The sequence below is a fragment of the Podarcis muralis genome, chromosome 5, assembly GCF_964188315.1.
Source record: "Podarcis muralis chromosome 5, rPodMur119.hap1.1, whole genome shotgun sequence".
Classification (NCBI taxonomy): domain Eukaryota; kingdom Metazoa; phylum Chordata; class Lepidosauria; order Squamata; family Lacertidae; genus Podarcis; species Podarcis muralis.
In genome coordinates, this window is record NC_135659.1 from 21,159,533 (window position 1) to 21,180,327 (window position 20,795).

Below are 20,795 nucleotides of genomic sequence, written 5' to 3' on the forward strand. Positions count from 1 at the left end.
AAAAAAATATTCCAAGCAGCTCACTGACCTAAGGAGGGGAAACTACCGGGATCTTTCTTATTTTCTCTAGAACGCTCTTTTTTTGCTCCTAGAGGACCGAATTACGACCTACTTTGACTTTAAAGATAGGACACAAATACCTTTTGATTTAATTTAACTCGACTTCACTGGGACACGAGAGTTTAGTTTGAATCAGAACAGAAGCAGCTTGCTTTCCATAGAGGTGGTGGCGGCGGCGGCTGGGGGGCTAATTTTTAGTGCTTCCGAATGTCCAAAGCCCTCCACCTATTACTTCGTTGTAATCCTTGAACCAGCCCTGTAAGGTAGGCCACTATTATGATCCCCAGGTGACAGATAAAAGCGAAGGAGAGGGGGATTTCCTTGAAGCCCCTTAAAGTTTGTGTGGCAGAGGAGAGATCGGGGCTGGGGAATCGGATATGTTTCTTACGACGGGATCCTCTGAATCTCTGTTCAGAAGCAGGTTCCCCAGTGTTAAACGGGCTTTACTCCCAGCTAAATGCGCATAGCGCGCCTCGCTTAACTCAATGGGACCGACCTAGGAGAAGACGCGCGTAAATTTACGCACTAAGCTATAGCAACGAAAAGTCCATTTCTCAGCCATTTCCCTTCTCATGGCTGGCTGAGAATTAGGCGGCCCGATCAATTATACTTGCTGAAATATCAGCAATACCATATGTATTGTTTGGGAGATAAACAACACTTGCAATCCGCCTGAAACGCAAGTGAGAATTATTTTCTGGTGATAGTGTGACCATCATCAGGACGCACAGCCCAACCCCATTTTCTGCCGGGTCTAGTCCCGTTTCTAAGAGCCTAGAGTCCTTCCAGGTTTCAGGATATATTGGCCTCAATTCGAAACCGAGACGGCTGCCCGTCGGATGCGTAAAGGGGAGCGCAAGCCTCGGCGGGGCCCCCGCAGACTGTGCCGCGACCTCCAATTTAGCCGTGAAATCGCCCCCTCGGAGGAGGTCCCTGAGCATGAAATTTGTGGTTTGCTCGAATAGAGGCGCTCCGCGTTGTTTTGTCCCTGGCTGGATGGTGAATACGCGCAACTAAAGCTAAACACAGAGCTGGGTGTATGTTTGAGAGAATCTGAGCTCATAGGGGGCGGGAATGAAATTGGGTGGGTAGGGGGAGAGTTGACCCTGTTGAATCTGGACCATTCTCAGGGAAAAGAAAGTCAGGGCCCGGGGTTTCTGTTTTGCAATACGGATTAACCTGAAATGATGCGCTCCGCTCTCCTAACGAACATGGGAATCTGCCTCATTCTGCCATCTATTGTCCACTAAGACTGGCAGCTGCTCCCCCAGGGCTTCAGATGGAGGGCATTCCCAGCCCTGCCTGGAGATGCCGGGGCCTGAACCCGGGACCTCCTGCCTGCAAAGCAGACAGATGCTGTGCCAGTGCGCTCCTGCTCCAATCCGCGCTAAACGAGTTTTGCTTGCTTGTCTACTGGAAAGCGCCTTGCTTCGGATTTCACTCTCCCGCGCTAGCTGGAGGCACGAAGCCTCTCCTTCTTTCCTCGCCCCCCCCACCTTTGGCAAGGAAGAGCGAGGCAATTTCGTGTCCTCTGATGCGGAGGGAGGGAGGGGGAGCTAGAAGAGGAGGAAGCCGAGTTTTAATTGTTGGCTGTTAATTGGAGATGACACTGGAATCTCTGGCAGCGGAGCCGCTTCTAGGCTAGGCGAGATGTAGGAAGGCGAAGCGAGAGCGCGCGCTGAGGCGCCTCTCCTCTCCAAGGGGGCTGGGCAGAAGGAGTGGGGGGGGGGGAGAGAGAGAGAGACTGAAGGAAGGGCTGGGGGGCTGGGCAAGGCACTGGGATTGCTTTCAGAGCGTGGTGCGTATTCATCCCACCCCAAACTAACATAACCCCAGCCTATATATGGAATATAGATTTCAAACAATGCATGCACACAATCTTGGAATGGGCAGAAATCGTGGGGTTGGGCTGCAGTCCTGTTGCCCCTCACCTTAAACCATACCCCTCAACCCCCCATTTTCTAGTTTTTACTCTGAAAAATCATTAAGTTTCTAGCATTTGTAGAACCGGAGACAGGAGGCAAACGGTACGGATCTTCCCACTGAAAACGTAGACTGCTCCTCAGTTTCAAGGTTTTACTTTGCCCGCTCGGGGGAAAAAAATTCCTGCAACTGCCCAGCTCCGAACGACCCCAAAACATATTTGCCAGACAGAGAATCCTAGCTATCTTTTGAACAGGACTGGGCCACGATCCAGCCGAAATGGAAACATGTTTTTAAAGCCCCAGTACGGAGGAGCTTTCCGTTGCAATCTTATGCCTGGGTCTACTTTCCAGTAGAACACAGTGACATTTCCCTTCTGAGTAAATTCGCTGCCGAACAGCGCAATCCTATGCGCGTCTATTCAGAAAAAAAGAATCAGACATTACTCTCAGGTAAAAAGTACGTAGGACTTCAGAAGCCATCAAAGTGATTCGACCAGGTTGGATTGTACCATTTTCCTCCCACACCAGAATCACGACCCCCTGTTGTTTGAAAATAGTTGATTTCAGTGAAGGCTTAAGTTCCTGCCTTGGGCAACTTTCGTTAAAGGCTTGGGAGCATCGGATTCGTTGCGATCATTCCTTTTCGCTTCAGAGCGTCTCTCTCTCTCGCTCGCTCTCTCCCTCCCTCCTTTTTCAAGGAACAAAGCAACCCTCCCTAGAAAATCGCTCTTAAAACAGAGCACTTTTTCCCCCAGAAGGAGACAAAAGAAAAAGTGTTCAGTGTTTTCTGGAAAGTCATGTTAGTTTGGAGATAGAGAGCGAGAGACAGAGCAGACAGATGGAAAAGACTATACCAAGGCGGCGTGCGCTAGTTTAAGGGCTTCCAACTTCTCTCCAAATGAAAATCAGCCCTCATTCGTTTGGATGTCGTGTGTAGGAGAATTTCCCTGAGGATCATGTCCACAACCGGTTAAATATAATAAACTGGATAGGGAGGGGGTGGGGGAAAGAGGAGTCAAGTTGGCGTTGTTCATCTTTTGATGCTTACTCTAATTTGGCTGGAAAAGTGAAAGGCAAAACCCCAAACCACTGGAGTGGGTTGTCTTCAAATTAGACAACCTGCCTCTTTGTAATAACTCTGCTATTTATTGCAGAGCAGATCCGTGTCTCCAAAGGGAGGCAGAAGGGACTAGCCTAGAATGTTGCTGAGTTAATTTCAGAGAATTAAACCTTAATCGTGAACACACATGATATCTGCAGAAATAAGGGCCGTTTACATTAATTACAGACAGGATTGTGGTCTGAAGGTCCCATGGTTTTCAACAGGAGAATGAAGCACCTGCTTACATCTTTGCCCAAATATATGAATGTTTTCTCTTTTTTTAAGTGCTTAACGTTGGTTAGATTGCGTGCAAAATGAATACAGAGCACTTCCTTATTTCAGGATGTAGAAATAAGCAAGTGCTATAATCATACAGAAATGATAAGCTAAATCTCAGCTTTCTACTCTGTTTCTGATCAGAGTTACTAGGAAGTAAGAATCGGAAGGCAAGAGTGCATTCAGAGAGTCAAGGCTGTCATCCTTCTCCCTTAGTTTTGTTGTTGTCTTCACTTGGCCTGTAATAATAGAGGAACTGGTTTATTTAGCACAGGTGTGGAGAACCTTTGTTAATGAACTACAATTCCCATCAGCCCTAGCAAGCATGCCTAATGGCCAGGAATGATAGGAGGTGTAATCCAGTAATATTTGGTGAGCTAAAGGTTCCCCATACCTGATTTAGCTGGAGGAAAGAACCTGGCAACAGCCTACTTCATTAGATGTGAAGGTACTGCCTATGAAATCTCAAGTCAGATAAGCCACTTAGCAGCACAATCCTATGCATGCCTACCCAGAAGTAAGTCTCATTGAGTTCGGTAGAGCCTACTCCCAGGTAAATGGGTACAGGATTGGCACCTAGGTCATCTTTGCAGAATGCCACCTCTCATTTTCCCCACACCTATAATGCAAAGGTAAATCTGACCAAAGTAGGTACCATGTTTAGAAACAGCTACCTTCTGCTTTCTGTTCCCCATTAACAAGATTCTAAAGGATACACAAATAGGGGGAATGAGGTTCCAATGTGCTGTTAGGGGAGTGTGTGTGTGTGTGTGAGAGAGAGAGAGAACCATCTACTTGCCTGTAATGGGCCACTTTAGATTTCCACCCATGCCAAATGCATCCCTGATTTCTAATTCCTAGCGATGCAAGCTCCAGGGTAAAATTGCAGGTTCCAGATGGAATTCTGTGTATGCATCTTTGGGTGTAATGGCGAAACCCTGGAAGGAAATTCCACCGAGCTCTATAAAACTTGTTCCCAGTTGTGTGTATAGGACTGCAGCTGAAGTCACATTGAATAAAACGGGACATGCCTTTTGGAAAATGTGCATAGATTTGCATTGTTACTTAGAACTACAAGCTGACTGCAATGTGGTCCAGTTTCCCATATTATGGCATCATTTGGCTAATTACAGGGTTGAGGGGCCTCTCCTAGTTCGAAGGTTCCCCCCTGCAGTGGGAAGATCTCCTGTTCATGGGCAAAGCCCACCTGTCGGGCAGCAATGTTAGGGTGCTTTGTTACCCTGGACCAGTTTCAAAACATATGGCACATTTTATTAATCACCTGTGCTGCCTTTGCAGTTTTCAAGCAAAACCACAACATTGGCCATTGGCTATGATGTACATTTGATTTTCCAAATGGCTTTCTGTTCTGCTTTCTCTCCTCTTGAATTAATAATTGACAAGTGGCACAATGTAAGCCAAGAGACATTCTTGCAGCCTAATCTTTGACCTGTTTACTCGGAAAAGCCTACTGAGTTCAACAGGACTTCTTCCCAATTGAAGAAGCACATATCAGGCCACAGCCTGATGCTATGGATGTTGAGTTAGACTTAGTTCTAGGTCTGTGTCCAGCCTTTCCATTACTTTTGAATGTGCCCTTTGGCGCTTCAGGTCAAGGAGCTGATTCCTTCACATGGTCAGGCTGGGCTCTTGTCATGCTTGTTTTCAGATTCCTCTCTTCCCCAATTCACCTTTGCATTTTGGGTTGATATATATGCAGCGTGTGAAAATGGCATGACAATTACAGTGGTATCTCGGGTTACATACGCTTTCGGTTACATGCGCTTCAGGTTACAGACTCCGCTAACCCAGAAATATTACCTTGGGTTAAGAACTTTGCTTCAGGATGAGAACAGAGGTACCGCTGTATTGTTATGATATTGTATAATTGAACCTGCGCCTTTAAGGCTACGTCCCAACGGACGCTTGTGGATCAGCCCTCACTGAACACGTTCCTTTTGAGTGAAACTTGTGCAGGATAGGTTCAGAAATATTCAGATCTAGTGCACCAAACCCTTTCACATGGGAATAACAGCCTAAACCCTCTTCTTCCCATGATCAATGGCTCCCTGCATGATGGATTAACGGGTTTAACAGAACAGAAAGGAGATAACTGAAAGGCAGACTGGGATTGGCTTATTTCTTTATTATTATTATTATTATTATTTTTAAAAGGCCTTGCTGAGCAGAATTTATGTGGCCGTTGACCTCGACTCCCACACCGCTTTCGGGTGTTGTAGCTAAAACAGAAGTAGTAACATTTTCCACCAATAAAAAGATTGCTGTCTCCTCCGAAATTCCAACTCCCAACATGCTAGGAGTTGTCAAAAGAATGTAGCAGTGACCTCTGGTGGCTTCTGCAGGGAGAAGCCTTTCTCAGAGAGAGGAGGCAGAATATTTATTTTAAAAAAGTAGGGTTTTTTGGGGGGTGGGGTGTAGGAGCTGTCTGTTGCTGCTGCATTGGCCTTAAATGTGAGAGACAGCGAAGAAAAGATGGCATATTTTAATAGGCCAACTTTCTCTTGTTTGCCAAGCTGCCTTATATTCAGAGCAACGTTCAGAAACTGACTGGATTTGAGGCTGTTGTGTGTGTTCAGACTTTGAGGGGTTTGCGTGCTTTTCGTGTGTTGTGTAGGAGGAGGATTTTTGCCAGGTATGCTGCCCACCCTCCACTCCCAACTATAGTGGTGAGGCAAAGTGACCTACCCAGGTCAATTATAAAATAATCAGAGAAAGTTCTGTTTCCCTTAATGAGCTAGATGCCAACTGTTCCTTTCCTAGGAAATGTGGCTTGATTCAGATCCAGTTTTAAAATGTACATTCGTAAAGGTTCTCTCCAGATCAGACCAATAACTCTGGCCCACTAATTCATTTTATCCAATTCTCAGTGGCAGCTGTGTTACCTCTGGTTCTAGGATGTGATTATTTTTGTTTTTATTTTTTAAAAAGAACATTTTAATGATATAACAAGAAGGACAACAACAAATGTCCTTCCTGAGGCACTCCTTTAGGATGTGAATATTTGAATTATTTATTTTTAAAGAAGAGAAGTGTGAGTTGAGGAGGCAGAGGAAAAAGCTAGCAAAAGGCTCTGTCCCATTTGAGATGGTACACTTTCCTACAATCTTTGGGAACGGTGCCTATAATTCCCCGACAACACTTCTGCCATGTTTTGTTAGTTCCCCATCTAGATGTCATGATTTACCACCTGGCTGCTTTGTGAATAAGAGATCTCCCTGGCCTAGAGCCTGTGAGCTGGAGTGCTGTTTTTATACAGCATCAACTTGCATGATGGCTCAGGTTCCAAGAGCATTTTCACCCATGACGTGAGGTTTGTCAAGTGCCGTGGTCTGTTCATGTGTCTTTTAAACCGCGGATTGATGTGAAACTGCTCAAGGTGTGGAGGAAAATATTTTTACTTGCCACATATCAAATTTTTGTTGTAAAGGGGCAACCGGATTTAAAAGCTGCCAATCCTACATGATGTGACTATAATCTGTATATAAATACGAAGTCACAGGGATAAAGCCTAACCTACAGCTAGAATATCCATTGGGGTTTTAAAAAGGGTCCTTTTCCTGCTTTTAATTCCACACAAACAGCCTTCGTATGCAAACTATGAATAACAAGCACAAGAATAGCTCTAGGGTGCTTCCTTGTATGAAAGCATCACATGTGAAAACATGGTTGGGGTACTACAGTCCTGTGTAAGCATGCCTACTTGGCTGGGAGTAAAACTCAGACAAGCTCTCATCTAACATATCGGGCTGCATAGCTGCAGCCCTGTGATCACTTATTCATCATGCTAACAAAACTATTAGCCTGCAGATCTGTTTACCTGGGAGTAAGCCCCATTGAAGTCAATATGATTTACGGTAATTTCTGGGTAGGTATGGTTTAGGTTTGCGTAGCTGATCTCTTTTCTCATGAAAACAAGTTTTCAAAGTAGGGTGGCTAAATGAAAAAGGAAACTGGGCTCCTACCCCTTTGATGGTTGTGGGGTAGAAGTAATTCCCATTGGTGCATCTTGATTGACAGGCTGCACCTACTGAAATTCCTTCTGCTACAAAGACAGAAAAAAAGGTTTCTATTTCATCTAGTCATCTTAGTTAAATATATATATTGGTGTGTGTGTACACCATATAACATGTAAATTAAAACAATTAACATGCCAGCTAAAAACCAAACAGCAAAGCTGATTGTTTATGAATGTTTTCACCTGGTTTTGGGAGGAATCAAGTAAGGAAGTAGCAGCTTGGTTGATTTTTCCTAGGTAGGGAATTGCAGGAGGCTGAAAAGGCTTTAAGTAAGGCGGCGTGATGCCAAAGAGGCCAGGATTCCCGAACCTTTAATAGTTGTATGGAAGAGGGGATTCCAGTGGGGTAGCTTGTCATGCAAAAGCCACACCTGCTGATGTCACCTCTGCAGGACAATAACAGGTGCAGGAGCCTCTCCTCAGTCTCACCTGGCCTTTGTTCACTAATGGCTTTCACATCTCGGGGGGGGGGGGCAGAGAATAACAGAGCAAGCTCTAGCCCATCCCATTTTATTTTCCTGATCTGAGCAGCTTTGGAGGTCATATTCACTGGGCTCAACCCTCCATGTTAACACTGAGCCCATTCTCTAAGTGCAGGCTATTATGTAGTCAAAAACAGCCCCAGCCACACATAAGAAGGAAGTTATCAGCATGCTTGAGGGAATCCTAATGTTTGTAAAAGTAGAACAAAGGTTTTTTGGTGGGGGGAACCCTAAGTGTGCAAGCATAGACCAGCACATTATGATAATGTTCAGCAATGCTGACTTAGTGCGGGGGGAGGGGGGGAGGGAATGAAATGGAGTGTCCAGAAATAAAGCCAGATTGGAAGCAACACTCTGCACTGCAACAATTTGTTGCAGGTCTCACTTGTGGGCCTTAATTCTGAGTAAACACACACACAATCAGGTGGCAAACATTGTAGATGGAGTTATTTTTAAATTAGGTTTTTCTCCATTTTCTGCTTTAGTTCTATGTTTTTTTAAAAAAAGAGGACCTTTTTAAAAAGGTATGTGAAAAGAGGACCTGCAGTCCAGTTTGCAGGCATGCCTGCATGAATGTACAGAAATGTGTATAGGATTGTAGACTCCTGAATATGATTTTTTAAAGACCACAGTCCAAGTGAGCTGGTTTGTTCTAAAAAGGGATACCAAGTGGCTTAAAATAGATTTAATATAGGGAGGGGGAAGTTGAAAGCCAATCAACAAAACTCTGGAAAACGTTAAGATTCTACTCATCATGATACCTGGATTTAATAAACTCATACTGCTGTTATCCCAACCTTTTATTTTGTCCTTTTTAAAAAAGGAATGCAACATGCTGATCCGAGGAGCAAAATATTATCATTATAAGGGGGAGGGAAGTGTGTGTGTTGGTCTATGGGCTCTTCTTCTTGTGCCATGCCTGGAAAGCATGGCTCAGAGTGATTTTCCTCTTGACCAGCTCCTTTCCAAAGGGAAAATCTGCTTCTTAGCGATAGGTCAGAACAAATGGCAATGGGAGGGGACACGATGGAGGGGCTCTGATTAAGTGCTGAAGAGTGGTTTCCCAAGGGTGGGGGGAAGCAGCAGGACAAGAGGAAGTGTAGGTAAGTCCTATGAAGTTTGATCCTAAATGCTTTGCCCAGAGAATGTGTCTGCTCAGGACGGCAGCCTCAGATTATGTCCACCTTGTGCTTCCGAGGAAGGGTTGGGATGAATGAAAAACGTATCACACGGAGGTGACTTTAAATTGCTCCCTGCAGTGCCAGTCTCTGTTGTGCAAGGCAGAGTTCAAATTCTATAGCAAGGAAGGATTGCCAACTTTTCTGCCAGCCCCTATAGTTTTGACATCAACCATAGCTTCAACGGCAAACATAGCAAATGATGATGCTGATCTCCGTTCTACAAAAAGGCTCCAGCTGCTGATTTTTGTAGCTTATAACAGCTGTTAAAGGCACAAGAGCAGGTCTGGCCAACCCCCCACTCCTCTAGTGTGTGTGGTCAGTAGGAAACTTAAATTGAATAGTGAACGTCTGCAGGGGCAAGGAGAAAGTCACTCCGCCTTCTTGGTCATACTCTGCCTGCAAAAATCAATGCATTCAGCTAGGCTTAACTCTGCAATGGATTGTGATCTTGCACTATAGTAATATTTTATTGTACACTTGTGCAGTCAATGTTAGTTATTTCTGTGATATAGCAAGTTATATTACGTGATGTGTATTATATGTAGTGTTTTTACGTGGAGACTATTTGTGACAATATATTGTCCAGAGCTGAGAAATAGCACAAAGACAAGTGCCTATCAGAATTTCTCCAAAGTCCAGGCAATTTCCTTTTCCCGACAAGGTGTTACAAAGGCGTTGCTTTAGAAGTCTCCTTTTAATTGAGAGTGCAGTAACTTCGTAGCTGAAACCTGAGTAGATTGTGCAAATGCCAAAAGAATAAAGGTAAAGGGACCCCTGACCATTAGGTACAGTCGTGGCCGACGCTGGGGTTGCAGCACTCATCTCGCTTTATTGGCCGAGGGAGCCGGTGTACAGCTTTCAGGTCATGTGGCCAGCATGACTAAGCCGCTTCTGGTGAACCAGAGCAGCGCACGGAAACGCCGTTTACCTTCCCGCCAGAGCGGTACCTATTTATCTACTTGCACTTTGACGTGCTTTTGAACAGCAGGAGCAGGGAATGAGCTCACCCCGTCGCGGGGATTCGAACTGCCGACCTTCTGATCAGCAAGTCCTAGGCTCTGTGGTTTAACCCACAGCGCCACCCGCGTCCCTCTGCCAAAACAATATATGGCACCAAAAGCTGCAGAAGAACTTGAGAGAGAGACTATAGTTAAGTGACCTGCAGAAGGTCTCAGGTGGAACCACTACATCTTCATTAGGCAGAACAAAAGTTGCAGGGATCTGCCTGAGACTATAGAGCCAAGAGTAGACATTAGTGGTCTAGATATACAAACAGTCTGAGCTGGTATCAAGCATCTAATCCTAATGCAAAGTAGCAAAAGATGGCAGTGGAATATGTGGTGTGGCAGAGAGACCTCCCTAACGCATGGTCAACAGGCTGTTTGTTACAAATGTCACAGGCCAGAGAACCTGTGGTCCTCCAGATGTTGTTGGACTTCAGATCTCATCATCCATGACTGGCAGACTTCCTGGCTCTGGCTGGTGGGAGATGGAGTCTAGAAGGATCTGAAACAGGTCCCTCATCTCTGCCTACAGGGTTTCAAGAAAGCAAAGGGTCTATTTGCATGACATTTCTGTTTGCAGAATTACAGAATGTTTTGTAGATGGGGAAGAGGGGGAACGGCACCTTGTTTTCTCATCCTCTAGGGCAGTGTTTCCCAACCTTGGGCCTCCAGCTGTTTTTGGACTACAACTCCCATCATCCCTAGCTAGCAAGACCAGTGGTCAGGGATTATGGGAATTGTAGTTCAAAAACAGCTGGAGGCCCAAGGTTGGGAAACACTGCTCTAGGGGAGGATGGCTCAATATGTGGCCCTCCTCAATCAAATGCAGCACACCTGCTGCATCATGTGGCTCAACATCTCCTCCATCCTTGCAGTTCTGCGCAGGAGGATAAAGAGCCGATTGCTTGAGCCTGCAGGGGACTGCCACACATGGCTGGATATTGATGGATTGGTGCTTGAACAAGTGGAGTGCCAGATTTAAATCTAGAGAACATCCATAGCTCAGTGGCCTTTGCTTTGCAGCCAGAAGGTTCCAGGTTCAACCCCCAATAGCAATTCCAGGACTGGGAATGTAACCAATTGGAAACCCAGGACAGCTGTTGCCAGTCAGTACAGACAATACTGAGCTGGATGGATCAGTGCTTTGACATGGTAGAAGGCAGCTTCCCAATGTTCCTATTGATCAGCCCTTCTGTGTGGCTGGCCACAGCTTCTTTTCTTGCCCATTCCCTACCCAGCCTTGTTTTCTTCCCCCTTCACAGACTTCCAGGTGTGCCACACAGCAAGCAGGAGGGGGGGTGCATGTCAGAGCTGGGAGGGATGGGGCAGTGTGAGCTGCTCCTGCCTCCTTGCCTGCCATACTGGGATTTCAAAAGATATGTGAATGTCTCCAGCTCTGAATTTGAACCCGTGATCCCTTTACCAAATGCTCTGCTCTTCTAGGCTGAAAAGGAAATATACGGAGGACAAGGTGTTGTTCTTAAAATAGTTTTGGAAGGGAACCGACAGGGTGAAGTCCAACTTTCCTCAACCTGGTGCCCTCCAGATGTTTGGGATTCCAACTTCCTTTAGCCCCAGTGAGGGATGCTGATGACGATGATGAAAATGTGAGTTTAAGTCCAACAACAGAAGGCCGCAGGCATCCCTAGTCTAATTGCAGAACATGCAACCTGGTGCTGTGCCTTCTCATCACAGTTCCGCTATTGCTGCTTCTCTGGAGAGAAGAAAGCCCCTGGGTTAGAATAGTGCAACACTAGAGTTCAAAGGGACCCAAAGGGTTGCTGAATCCAACTCCCTGCAAGTCCTGAAGACCTTCTCTGGTACAGAAGGTATTCCATTTCTCCTCCTGGCCAGGGCATCTCTATTTAAAGTAGTGTTGCCTCCAAAGAAAGGGGTAGGTAGGGGAGACCACTGCCTCTGCCTGTCTTGGGAAGAGAACAGATGCCATCTTCTAAGCGGTGGGATTTGGATAGGAACAATCTGGAAACAGGATTCCCGGAAGGGAACTAGCTCCCAAATAATACAAAAGGCTTCTCTGTTCCAGACAGTGCCACTACGGATGCTTAATCTGGCCCATTCAGTGCCAATCAGAGATACTTTTGAATGAAAGGCATCCACCAAGCAGCCAACCCAGGGTGTGCCTGTGCAAGAGGGAGCTCTAACCTGGCATCAGCCACAGTCCTGTCTTGGAAACACAGCGGGCAAGAGAACCAAGCAGGATAAGAGCCCTTGTAGCCAGCTAAGTTCTTTTTAACTTTTTGTGAGGACTTAAACAATTCTTGCCTGCCCCCCGCCCCTGGAAACCAACATGGAAATGCAGAAAACTGAGTGGAAGTATAAGAAATGGAGAGGAGCTGAAATGGACAGATTTTTCCCATCCCTGCCAATACTCCTGGTTTTCTATTCTCCCTTCCAGCATTCAAGCAGCAACCCATGGGCAATGAGCATGCCGAGTCTGCACTGGGCTGTTCCCCCCACTTACTCCCCCAAGTGTCTTTTTAAAAACAATGTTGTACTTCTGAAACCTGGGTTTTTTTCTTGAGTCTGCTGATAACCACCCTCTTGTCTTGAGAATCGAGGACGCCCTTTTGGCTATCCAATGAGTTTGCTATTAGTCCATAGTAAAGGTAAAGGGATCCCTGACTGTTAGGTCCAGTCGCGAACGACTCTGGGGTTGCGGCGCTCATCTCGCTTTATTGGCCGAGGGAGCTGGCGTACAGCTTCCGGGTCATGTGGCCAGCATGACTAAGCCACTTCTGGCGAACCAGAGCAGTGCACGGAAACACCGTTTACCTTCCCGCCAGAGCGGTACCTATTTATCTACTTGCATTTTGACGTGCTTTCAAACTGTTAGGTTGGCAGGAGATTAGTCCATAGTATATGAAATATTTTTACGCTGCCATTTGACCATATGATTCATCAAATTAAAATGATATATTTTCAGCAACCTACACTTGAAACATCTGAACTGAAAATAGTGTTTTTTAAAAATGTATTCCTCATCCCTTGGTGAATCTGTAGAGAGAAATGCTCTAGTTTCATCTCTAGGATGTGCAACGTAGAAGAAGGGACAGACAGGTAGTGGAAATGGGTTGAGATTATACTCCTTTTCATAGAATCATAGAATTGTAGAGTTAGAAGGGGCCACAGGGGTCATCTAGTCCAACCCCCTGCAACAAAGGATTCTTCTGCGCAACGTGGGGCTTGGTCACACAATCCTGAGATTAAGAGTCTCATGCTCTACTGACTGAGCATGACTGGAACTCTACAAACAAATGAAGTGGGGCGATAGTGTCACATTAGCTCTGACCTCAACTATTTTGTCTATGGAAAGCCCCAAACATGCTAAGAATAAGTCACACAACCATCTGGAGAAATGAGAGGAAGTGGGTTAGAACGGATAGTCGATTTTCATTCTGTACAAAACCAGCCACTGCATCATGAAACCTAAAACAATAGAGTGGTGCCTCGCAAGACGAAATTAATTCGTTCCGCGAGTTTTGTCGTCTTGCGATTTTTTTCGTCTTGCGAAGCACGGTGTTGGTCAAAAATCACCAAAGTCTTTAAAAACCTCAAAAAAGGCTACCACACCGCGTTCTATGAGTTGCTCCTCGAAGTCAAGTCGCAACTGTATTAACGGTGTTAAGAAAAAGGAAACAAACTTGCAAGACGTTTCGTCTTGCGAAGCAAGCCCATAGGGAAAATCGTCTTGCGAAGCAGCTCAAAAAACAAAAAACCCTTTCGTCTAGCGAGGCATTCGTCTTGCGAGGTACCACTGTATTCTCAAAAGGGTTAGGTCTTTGGGGAAAACAGTCTATCACAGTCCATTGTTTCATGGGTCTTTAGTTGCTACAGACATTGTAGCTTATCTTGCACCGCTAAAAAATGAATAAAACGAGCTGGTAACCTACAAAATTAGCCGTCTTCTAACACCCTGATCCTATTATGTGGAAAGATTCCCTGTAGAGATCAACAGGACTTGATATCATGCAATGCATTTAGGAATTGGAGTGGGGGAAGCAGACTTGTTTTAACTATTTAGCATGAAAAATTAGATCACTTTTCAGGATCTGTTCAATGTGGGAACAGCTAGAGAGACTTCAATGGCCCTGCTTATGTCACAGAGCAAACAATGAGAATTAAGTTTAATTGAAATGATTGGCTCTAAAGGAATTTAATTAGTCCATATTTAAAGCATGTGTGAGTGTGTGTGTATCATCTGATTTGCACACAGAGAGACACCTTGGACTGCTTCCCAACAGTTGGCTGGATTTATTCACAAAGCTTAAGCCAACCCCCAACCCCTGAGAAAAAGCTGGAAAAGCATACATTATACTCTGCACATTACATCAGTCCATGGAGACTTAGATTTTACAGTTTATATATTAAAAAGAGGCAAAAGCATCTCACATCTGCATTTACCCTCTCCTTCCAAAAGGAAAAAAAAATAACCTGCAGCATTTTAAAGCTGCTTTTCTCAGCGCCACTGTGAAAGGCTGGCTCAAGTGCCCCATGCATTCAAATAATCCCTGAGACCAGGAAAAAATTGCTTAAAAGAAAATACAGAAGAGCCAGAGCTTTTAAAGAAGCTTTCACTACATGAAGAGGCAAGGCATTTTTTTAATTGTAAAAATCTAACCTTGAAACTGTTTGCTTCTTCAGCAGTACAGTGGGAAAGTCTATCTATCTATCTATCTATCTATCTATCTATCTATCTATCTATCTATCTGAAGGATGTTTAAGAAAAGGAACCAAGTGGGCAGAATCAGGTTTGGTAGCTGTAAGCAACTGAGGAAAGGTGACCTTTGTTGCACCTTCACACAGAAGGTGGTTCACAGAGAGAAAGCAAGCTGGAATATAGTGATCCCCAGTACAAAGTTTAAGAACCGTTATGTTACTTTAAAGTTGACAATGCTATCTCTTTGCAGTCAGTTTTTCCATGGTTTCTAATTAATATATGTATCAGTTTGGGGCTGCAGTTCATGCACACTTACCTAGGAGTTAAGTCTCACTGAACTCAGTTGAGCCTACGTCTGGGTATGCATGCACAGATTTGTGCTGTTAGTGCACAACCAAATTTCTCAGACACCCTGGGTTTGTCCACTTTGCTTGTCCCATGCCTAGAAAGCTGAACGGTTTTCTGTTCCCCCTGCTGCTATTCCTGGGGAAGCCTGCTCTTTGCCGCTGAATCGGAGCCAACATCAACCTGTGGGAAACTCTATTGGCATTTGCTCCAATTCATCAGTAAGGAGTGGGCTTCCTGGGGAAAGCAGCAGAACAAGAGGAAGTGTGGAGGAGCTTCCTGTGACGCTGGTTATTCTTCTTCCTGTTTTATCAGTGCTGGAAACTGAAGCAGGAGCTTCCACACTGGCCTTTTTTTCTAGTACTACCACCTATTCATTTGTGAATCCAAACTATAGGTGCTTCCAGTGGCGTAGCGTGGGGGGTGCAGGGGGGGCCAGCCGCACTGGGCGCAACATCTGGGGGTTAGGGTTAGGGGGCGCAAATCCATGGGTTAGGGGCGCAAATCCACAGGTTAGGGGGTGCAAATTACTTGCCCCGGGTGCTGACAACCCACGTTACGCCACTGGGTGCTTCGAGATGGGGACTTAATACTGTAAATGGATTGCTGAGATATTGCAAGTTTCCCTTGGGAAGTGCAAATCTGGATTAAAATGAGAAGAAGAAAAAACAGGCTGGTAATTTTTAATGACAATAATTTTGCGTGGACCTTGCAAAAAAGGAAAGAAAGGTGCATGCATGAGGAGCACCCATTCCCCAGAATAAACACCCATGTGGATGCATCTCCAGCCCTGGAGATGTTTCTTATGCAAATCGCTGCCATGGAGTCCCACCCCTTCCTCAAAGAGTGAGTCATAACTGCGAAAGTGACTAATCCTAGGCAATAGACCAGAGCTGTACAAACATTTCATGTTGGTGACACACTTTTTAGACATGCATCATTTCGCGACACGGGAATTCAGTTTTGCTAGCAAACTGGAGGCTAAATTAACCCCTTTCCAGTCCCGGGAGGAGCATGGGGAGCGTTCGCGCGACACACCTACACACTGCAGCCGACACGCTAACGTGTCGCGATACTCAGTTTGGAAAGCTCTGCACTAGACTATCAGGGACGGGTGCATGAGAGCATACAGTGAGAGAAGAATCCATGCATGTGTGTGTAGGATTGACCCATCAGGCTAATTGCTGTCGGGAAAAGGACGGGCAAGGGTGAATGAGGCTTGTGGGTTTATTTGGACCTTGTGGCACACATTTGTGTTCCATATGTGGCAGGGTGGAGCCACCAATCAGAAGGTTACTTCTGTGCAGGTGCTACATACTGTGGCTGCGTATGAACCAGCCTTGGGAAAGACTCTTATGCCTGAAACCCTGAATAACCTTTCCTCCATTGGTGTAGGTAATACTGTGCTAATGATCTGACTTGGTGTGATCTAGTCTCCTAAGTGTCGTGGTGGCAGGCGTGAGCCAACAACTCACGTCTGTTTCTTACCCCCACACAGGACTTTCAATGTCACAGCTGTGTGTGAATTGCTTACAGGGTTAATTCCACCCTAGAATCCTATACTGTACAAAACAACTCTTCATCACTTCATAATCTGACCTGGTTTAGTATGCATGTAGGCCAGGCTTACAGAACTGGGATCTGTCAAACTGAGTAAGATTACTGGTCTCCCCCTCCCCCCCCCAAAAAAAAATCTCTGGAAGGCAGTGAAACAAAAAGTTGTGCTCAGCTCCTAATAGGCTGCCCTTAACGGCAGCCAGTCTGCACTTGATATCCAGGCTTGTAATTTGCACAGGCCTGGTATACAGCATCATTACACATTGCAGAATTCCTATTGCCACCATATCAGTATAGGTTTAGGATGCAACTTGCATAGTAATCTGAGATGCAGGCTGTTTTACTTAGAATGCACACATGCTGGGAGTCACAGCTCATCGCGTGTACACGAAACCAACCAACCACGTTTTTAACCCTAAAGACATAGAATTGTAGAGTTGGCCACAAGGGTCATCTAGCCCATGCAATGCAGGAATCTTTTGCCCAACATGGGGCTTGAACCCACAATGTTGAGATTAAGAGTCTCATGCTGTACCAACTGACTATCCCAGGATGTGGGAGTCTACATGCCAGTTTCTTGAAGCTGCTGCTCAAATGTTTGTGTGTGTGAGGGATGGGGAACCCTTCCTGCGGGTCACATTCCCTCATCTGCCACTTTTGAGGGGAGGCACATGCCAGCGGGGGTGCAGCCAAAGGCAAACGTGGGCCGAGCAATGGGGGCAACACTGGTAGGGCTACATTCCAGCCGCACGCAAATCACAGGTTTCTGTGCGCGCTCCCCTCACGTCCTCCACTCAGACAAGCAAGATGCATTACCAGAGTTGCAGAACAGAAGCTCTTGTGTAAGCATCCATCCAGGGAACGCTTGTCGGATTGCAATGCTTGTAGCCCTACGTATGGCAGGTGCAGGTGGGAGGAAGATCCAGTCCTGGCTTTTGCTCTAGTTCTGGGAGGCAAGGAATCATAGTTGGAAGGGACCACGAGGGTCATCTAGTCTAAACCCCTGCAATGTGGGAGTCTTTTGCCCAATGTGGGGCTCAAACTCACAGCCATGAGATTAAGAGTCTCATGCATGGAAGAGGAGAAACTGGGTGCTTGTTGACACCTCCTACATTTCCGAGGCCAAGGGGAGGGGAATCTAAGAGAACTAAAGGGAGAGACAGAGCAGAGGTCATGTTTAAGCCTCTGTGCTGGTGCTGGAGTATTATTATTATTATTATTATTATTATTATTATTATTATTTGAATAGGACGCCCCTATTTTAATCAGAGAAATGTTGGGCAAACGTCTGGGGAGCGGTGGTGGTTGAGGGGAGGTTAACTGCTCCCGTCACTTTTGGCCTCCTCCTCCTCTGGTGCCCATTGCCCCCTCCTGTGCCAGGTAGAGAAAGTGGGTCTCAGGATGGCAGCAGCACATGAGAGGGCTGTGCAACGTTCAGTTCTTGCCACAGTTGGCCGATTTCTGTGAGTGAATTTTTCCTCCCTTTTGCTGTTCAAAATGTTGAGCGAGATTTTAAACAATTCCTTGGGAACATGCTGCAAAGCTCTTCCTTGCCCCCGGGGAAGAGGCTTCCCTTAAATAATAATGCAAAAGGAGTGAAACCTGGCAGGCTTCTTCTCAAAACACCGGCTCCCTTAACAGATGTGGAAGCAGTGAACATAATAAATGTTTAAAACAGGAAAAGGCCAAGGTGGACCCTTTGGCACTTCCGCCTAAACAGCACTTCTCCCCCTGCACCCACAAGTGATTTCGCTTACTATTCTGGGGTTTAATGTGAAATGAAATGGGAGAATTATGGACTGTACCACTTCTGTCTCAACATTTTGCCGGTGGAGCCTCTTTCTCCCTGGCCACTATCACACCACACATTTAAAGCACCATGATTCCACTTTAAACAGCCATGGCTTTGCTCAAGGAATTCTGGGAGATGTAGTTTGTTAGGAATTCTGGGAGATGTAGTTTGTTAGGAGACCCGTTTTCTCAGAGTTGCAATTTCCAGAATTCCCTGAGAACGGAGACTGTCCGATAAATCACTCTGTGAACTGCAGTTCTGTGTGGGGAATAGGGGTCTATAGGTCCCAGAATTCTTTGGGGGAAGCCATGACTGTTTAAAGTGGTATCATGGTGATTTAAATGCACGGTATGAAACATGGGCGTAGCCAGGATTTATTTTAGGGGGACAGGCTTTATGTTGGGGGGGGGCAGAACTGAGTTATCTGTGACGCAGTTGGTCAGTTTTGTTAAGTATTTTTTATATGTTTACTTGATTTGGGAGAGGCAGCTGCCCCCCTGCACTCCCTAGCTATGTCCATGGAATGAAAATGGCCTCCGTGTCATATTTCTTAATGCTTCCCCATGTTAAGAATAAAACAAAACGCTTCCCTGCATATTGTAAGCTAATGCATCAGGGAGAGGTCTACGTCAGACCATCCACATGTCCCTATTTTCTAGAGACAGTCACAGATTTACAGAAACTGTCCTGGTTTCTGATTTGATCCTGGAGTGTCCCACTTGTCCTTAGGAAGTCCCTATTTTCACCAGAGAAATCTTGGAGGGTATGGATGTAGGCGACCCCTGAGCCAAGGAGATGAATAACTATACAACCTTTAGAAGACATCTGAGAGCAGCCCTGTATAGGGAAGTTTTTTAATGTTTAACATTTCATTATGTTTTTATATATGTTGGAAGCCGCCCAGAGTGGCTGGGGCAACACAGTCAGATGGGTGGGGTATAAATAATCATAATAATAAATAGGATGTCCCTATTTGCATTGGAGAAATGTTGCAGGGTATGCTATATTAAATCTTTCTCTCGGATACATTAGTATATTACATTCCGGCACCACCTTTATTCCTATTTTAATCCTGCAAGAGCATTCAAAAATGCACTTCCCCTTACCTGTTGTCTGAAGTGTGGTAGTCCAATATTGTACCATCTTATTTGGCGTGACATATAGATGTGCTCTTTGCAGAGGGCAGCAATAATACTGCATTCAGGCAATGTAACACACCAGAGTATTATGTGGGCCTGGTAAACATGTAATCCCATACTTAGGGGAAATATATTTGCCTTCTCTTCTCCCTTATTTTTTAAAAAAGGTTTAGGAACATAGGAAGCTGCCTTATATTGAGTCTGACAATTGGCCCATATACCTCATTATTGTCTACACTGACAGCTGTCCAGAGTTTCAGGCAAGGGTCTTTCCCCAGCCCTACCTGCAAGTGTCAGAGCTTGAACCTGGGACCTTCTGCATGCCAAACAGATGCTCTGTCACTGAGCTATGGCCCTTCCCCTCCATGGCACCTGCTTGCTTGAGATGTTCATGTAGGATCTCCACCCAACTCTTCGGGCGTTTTCTGTGGCTTCTCCAAACAGGTTGCAATGAGAACGAGGCAGACCACCTGGACAGAGACCAGCAGCCTTATCCCCCATCTCAGAAGACCAAGCGCATGCGCACTTCTTTCAAGCACCACCAGCTCCGCACCATGAAGTCCTACTTTGCTATTAACCACAACCCAGATGCCAAGGACCTCAAGCAGCTTGCCCAGAAGACGGGCCTAACTAAGAGAGTTCTGCAGGTAAGAGCCTTCCATTACAAAACTTCCCCCCTCCACTTCAAAATAGCACATCCCTTACTTCCAACGCCTTCTATCACCCTTGTGCTAGGCTTCATTGAGTTGTGTCCCTCCATAGATACAGAGGGTTCAGGGCTAAACATGTATACCTTCAGATCCAAATGCACCCAGGGAATGCTCAAGGGAAGCATGATGCTACCCTCCAGGGCCAACACCTCCCAGCGCTGAAGGAGCATCCAGCCCCCAGAAGAGCAGATCTTCTGCTCTCATCAGGGTAGGACCTTCTTGTAGTATCCTTCTTAACCAAAACAGGAACTAGTAGGCTTTGTTGAAGGCAAATGAAAGTTACAATTCTTGGGCATCCAGTCAAGCCATTGAGTGCAAACTTTTGTTTCCCCCTATAGTAATTTTTCATTATGGAAGTTCCCCATTTTTTTTGGTCCGTTAAGGGGCCTCCCTATTAAACAGAATGGAAGGCTGCTATGCATGATCAGCAGCCCCATGTGACACATCTGTTGCTGGATTGTACCATTTTAGAATGTGGGCAGGGGATAGATTTCCTCAGTGTCCTTCC

General features: G+C 45.7%; 1 protein-coding gene across 5 annotated transcripts in view; it reads left to right on the forward strand.

Moving 5' to 3' along the window:
* The window catches only part of LHX9 (LIM homeobox 9), a 47,508-nt gene that overhangs the window by 16,837 nt on the left and 9,876 nt on the right, over positions 1-20,795 (forward strand). For all 5 annotated transcript variants that reach the window (XM_028732555.2, XM_077928375.1, XM_077928373.1 and 2 more), the window contains one exon: positions 20,022-20,224. In XM_028732555.2, the coding sequence (XP_028588388.2) occupies positions 20,022-20,224 (203 nt within the window). The remainder of the gene's footprint in view (positions 1-20,021; positions 20,225-20,795) is intronic.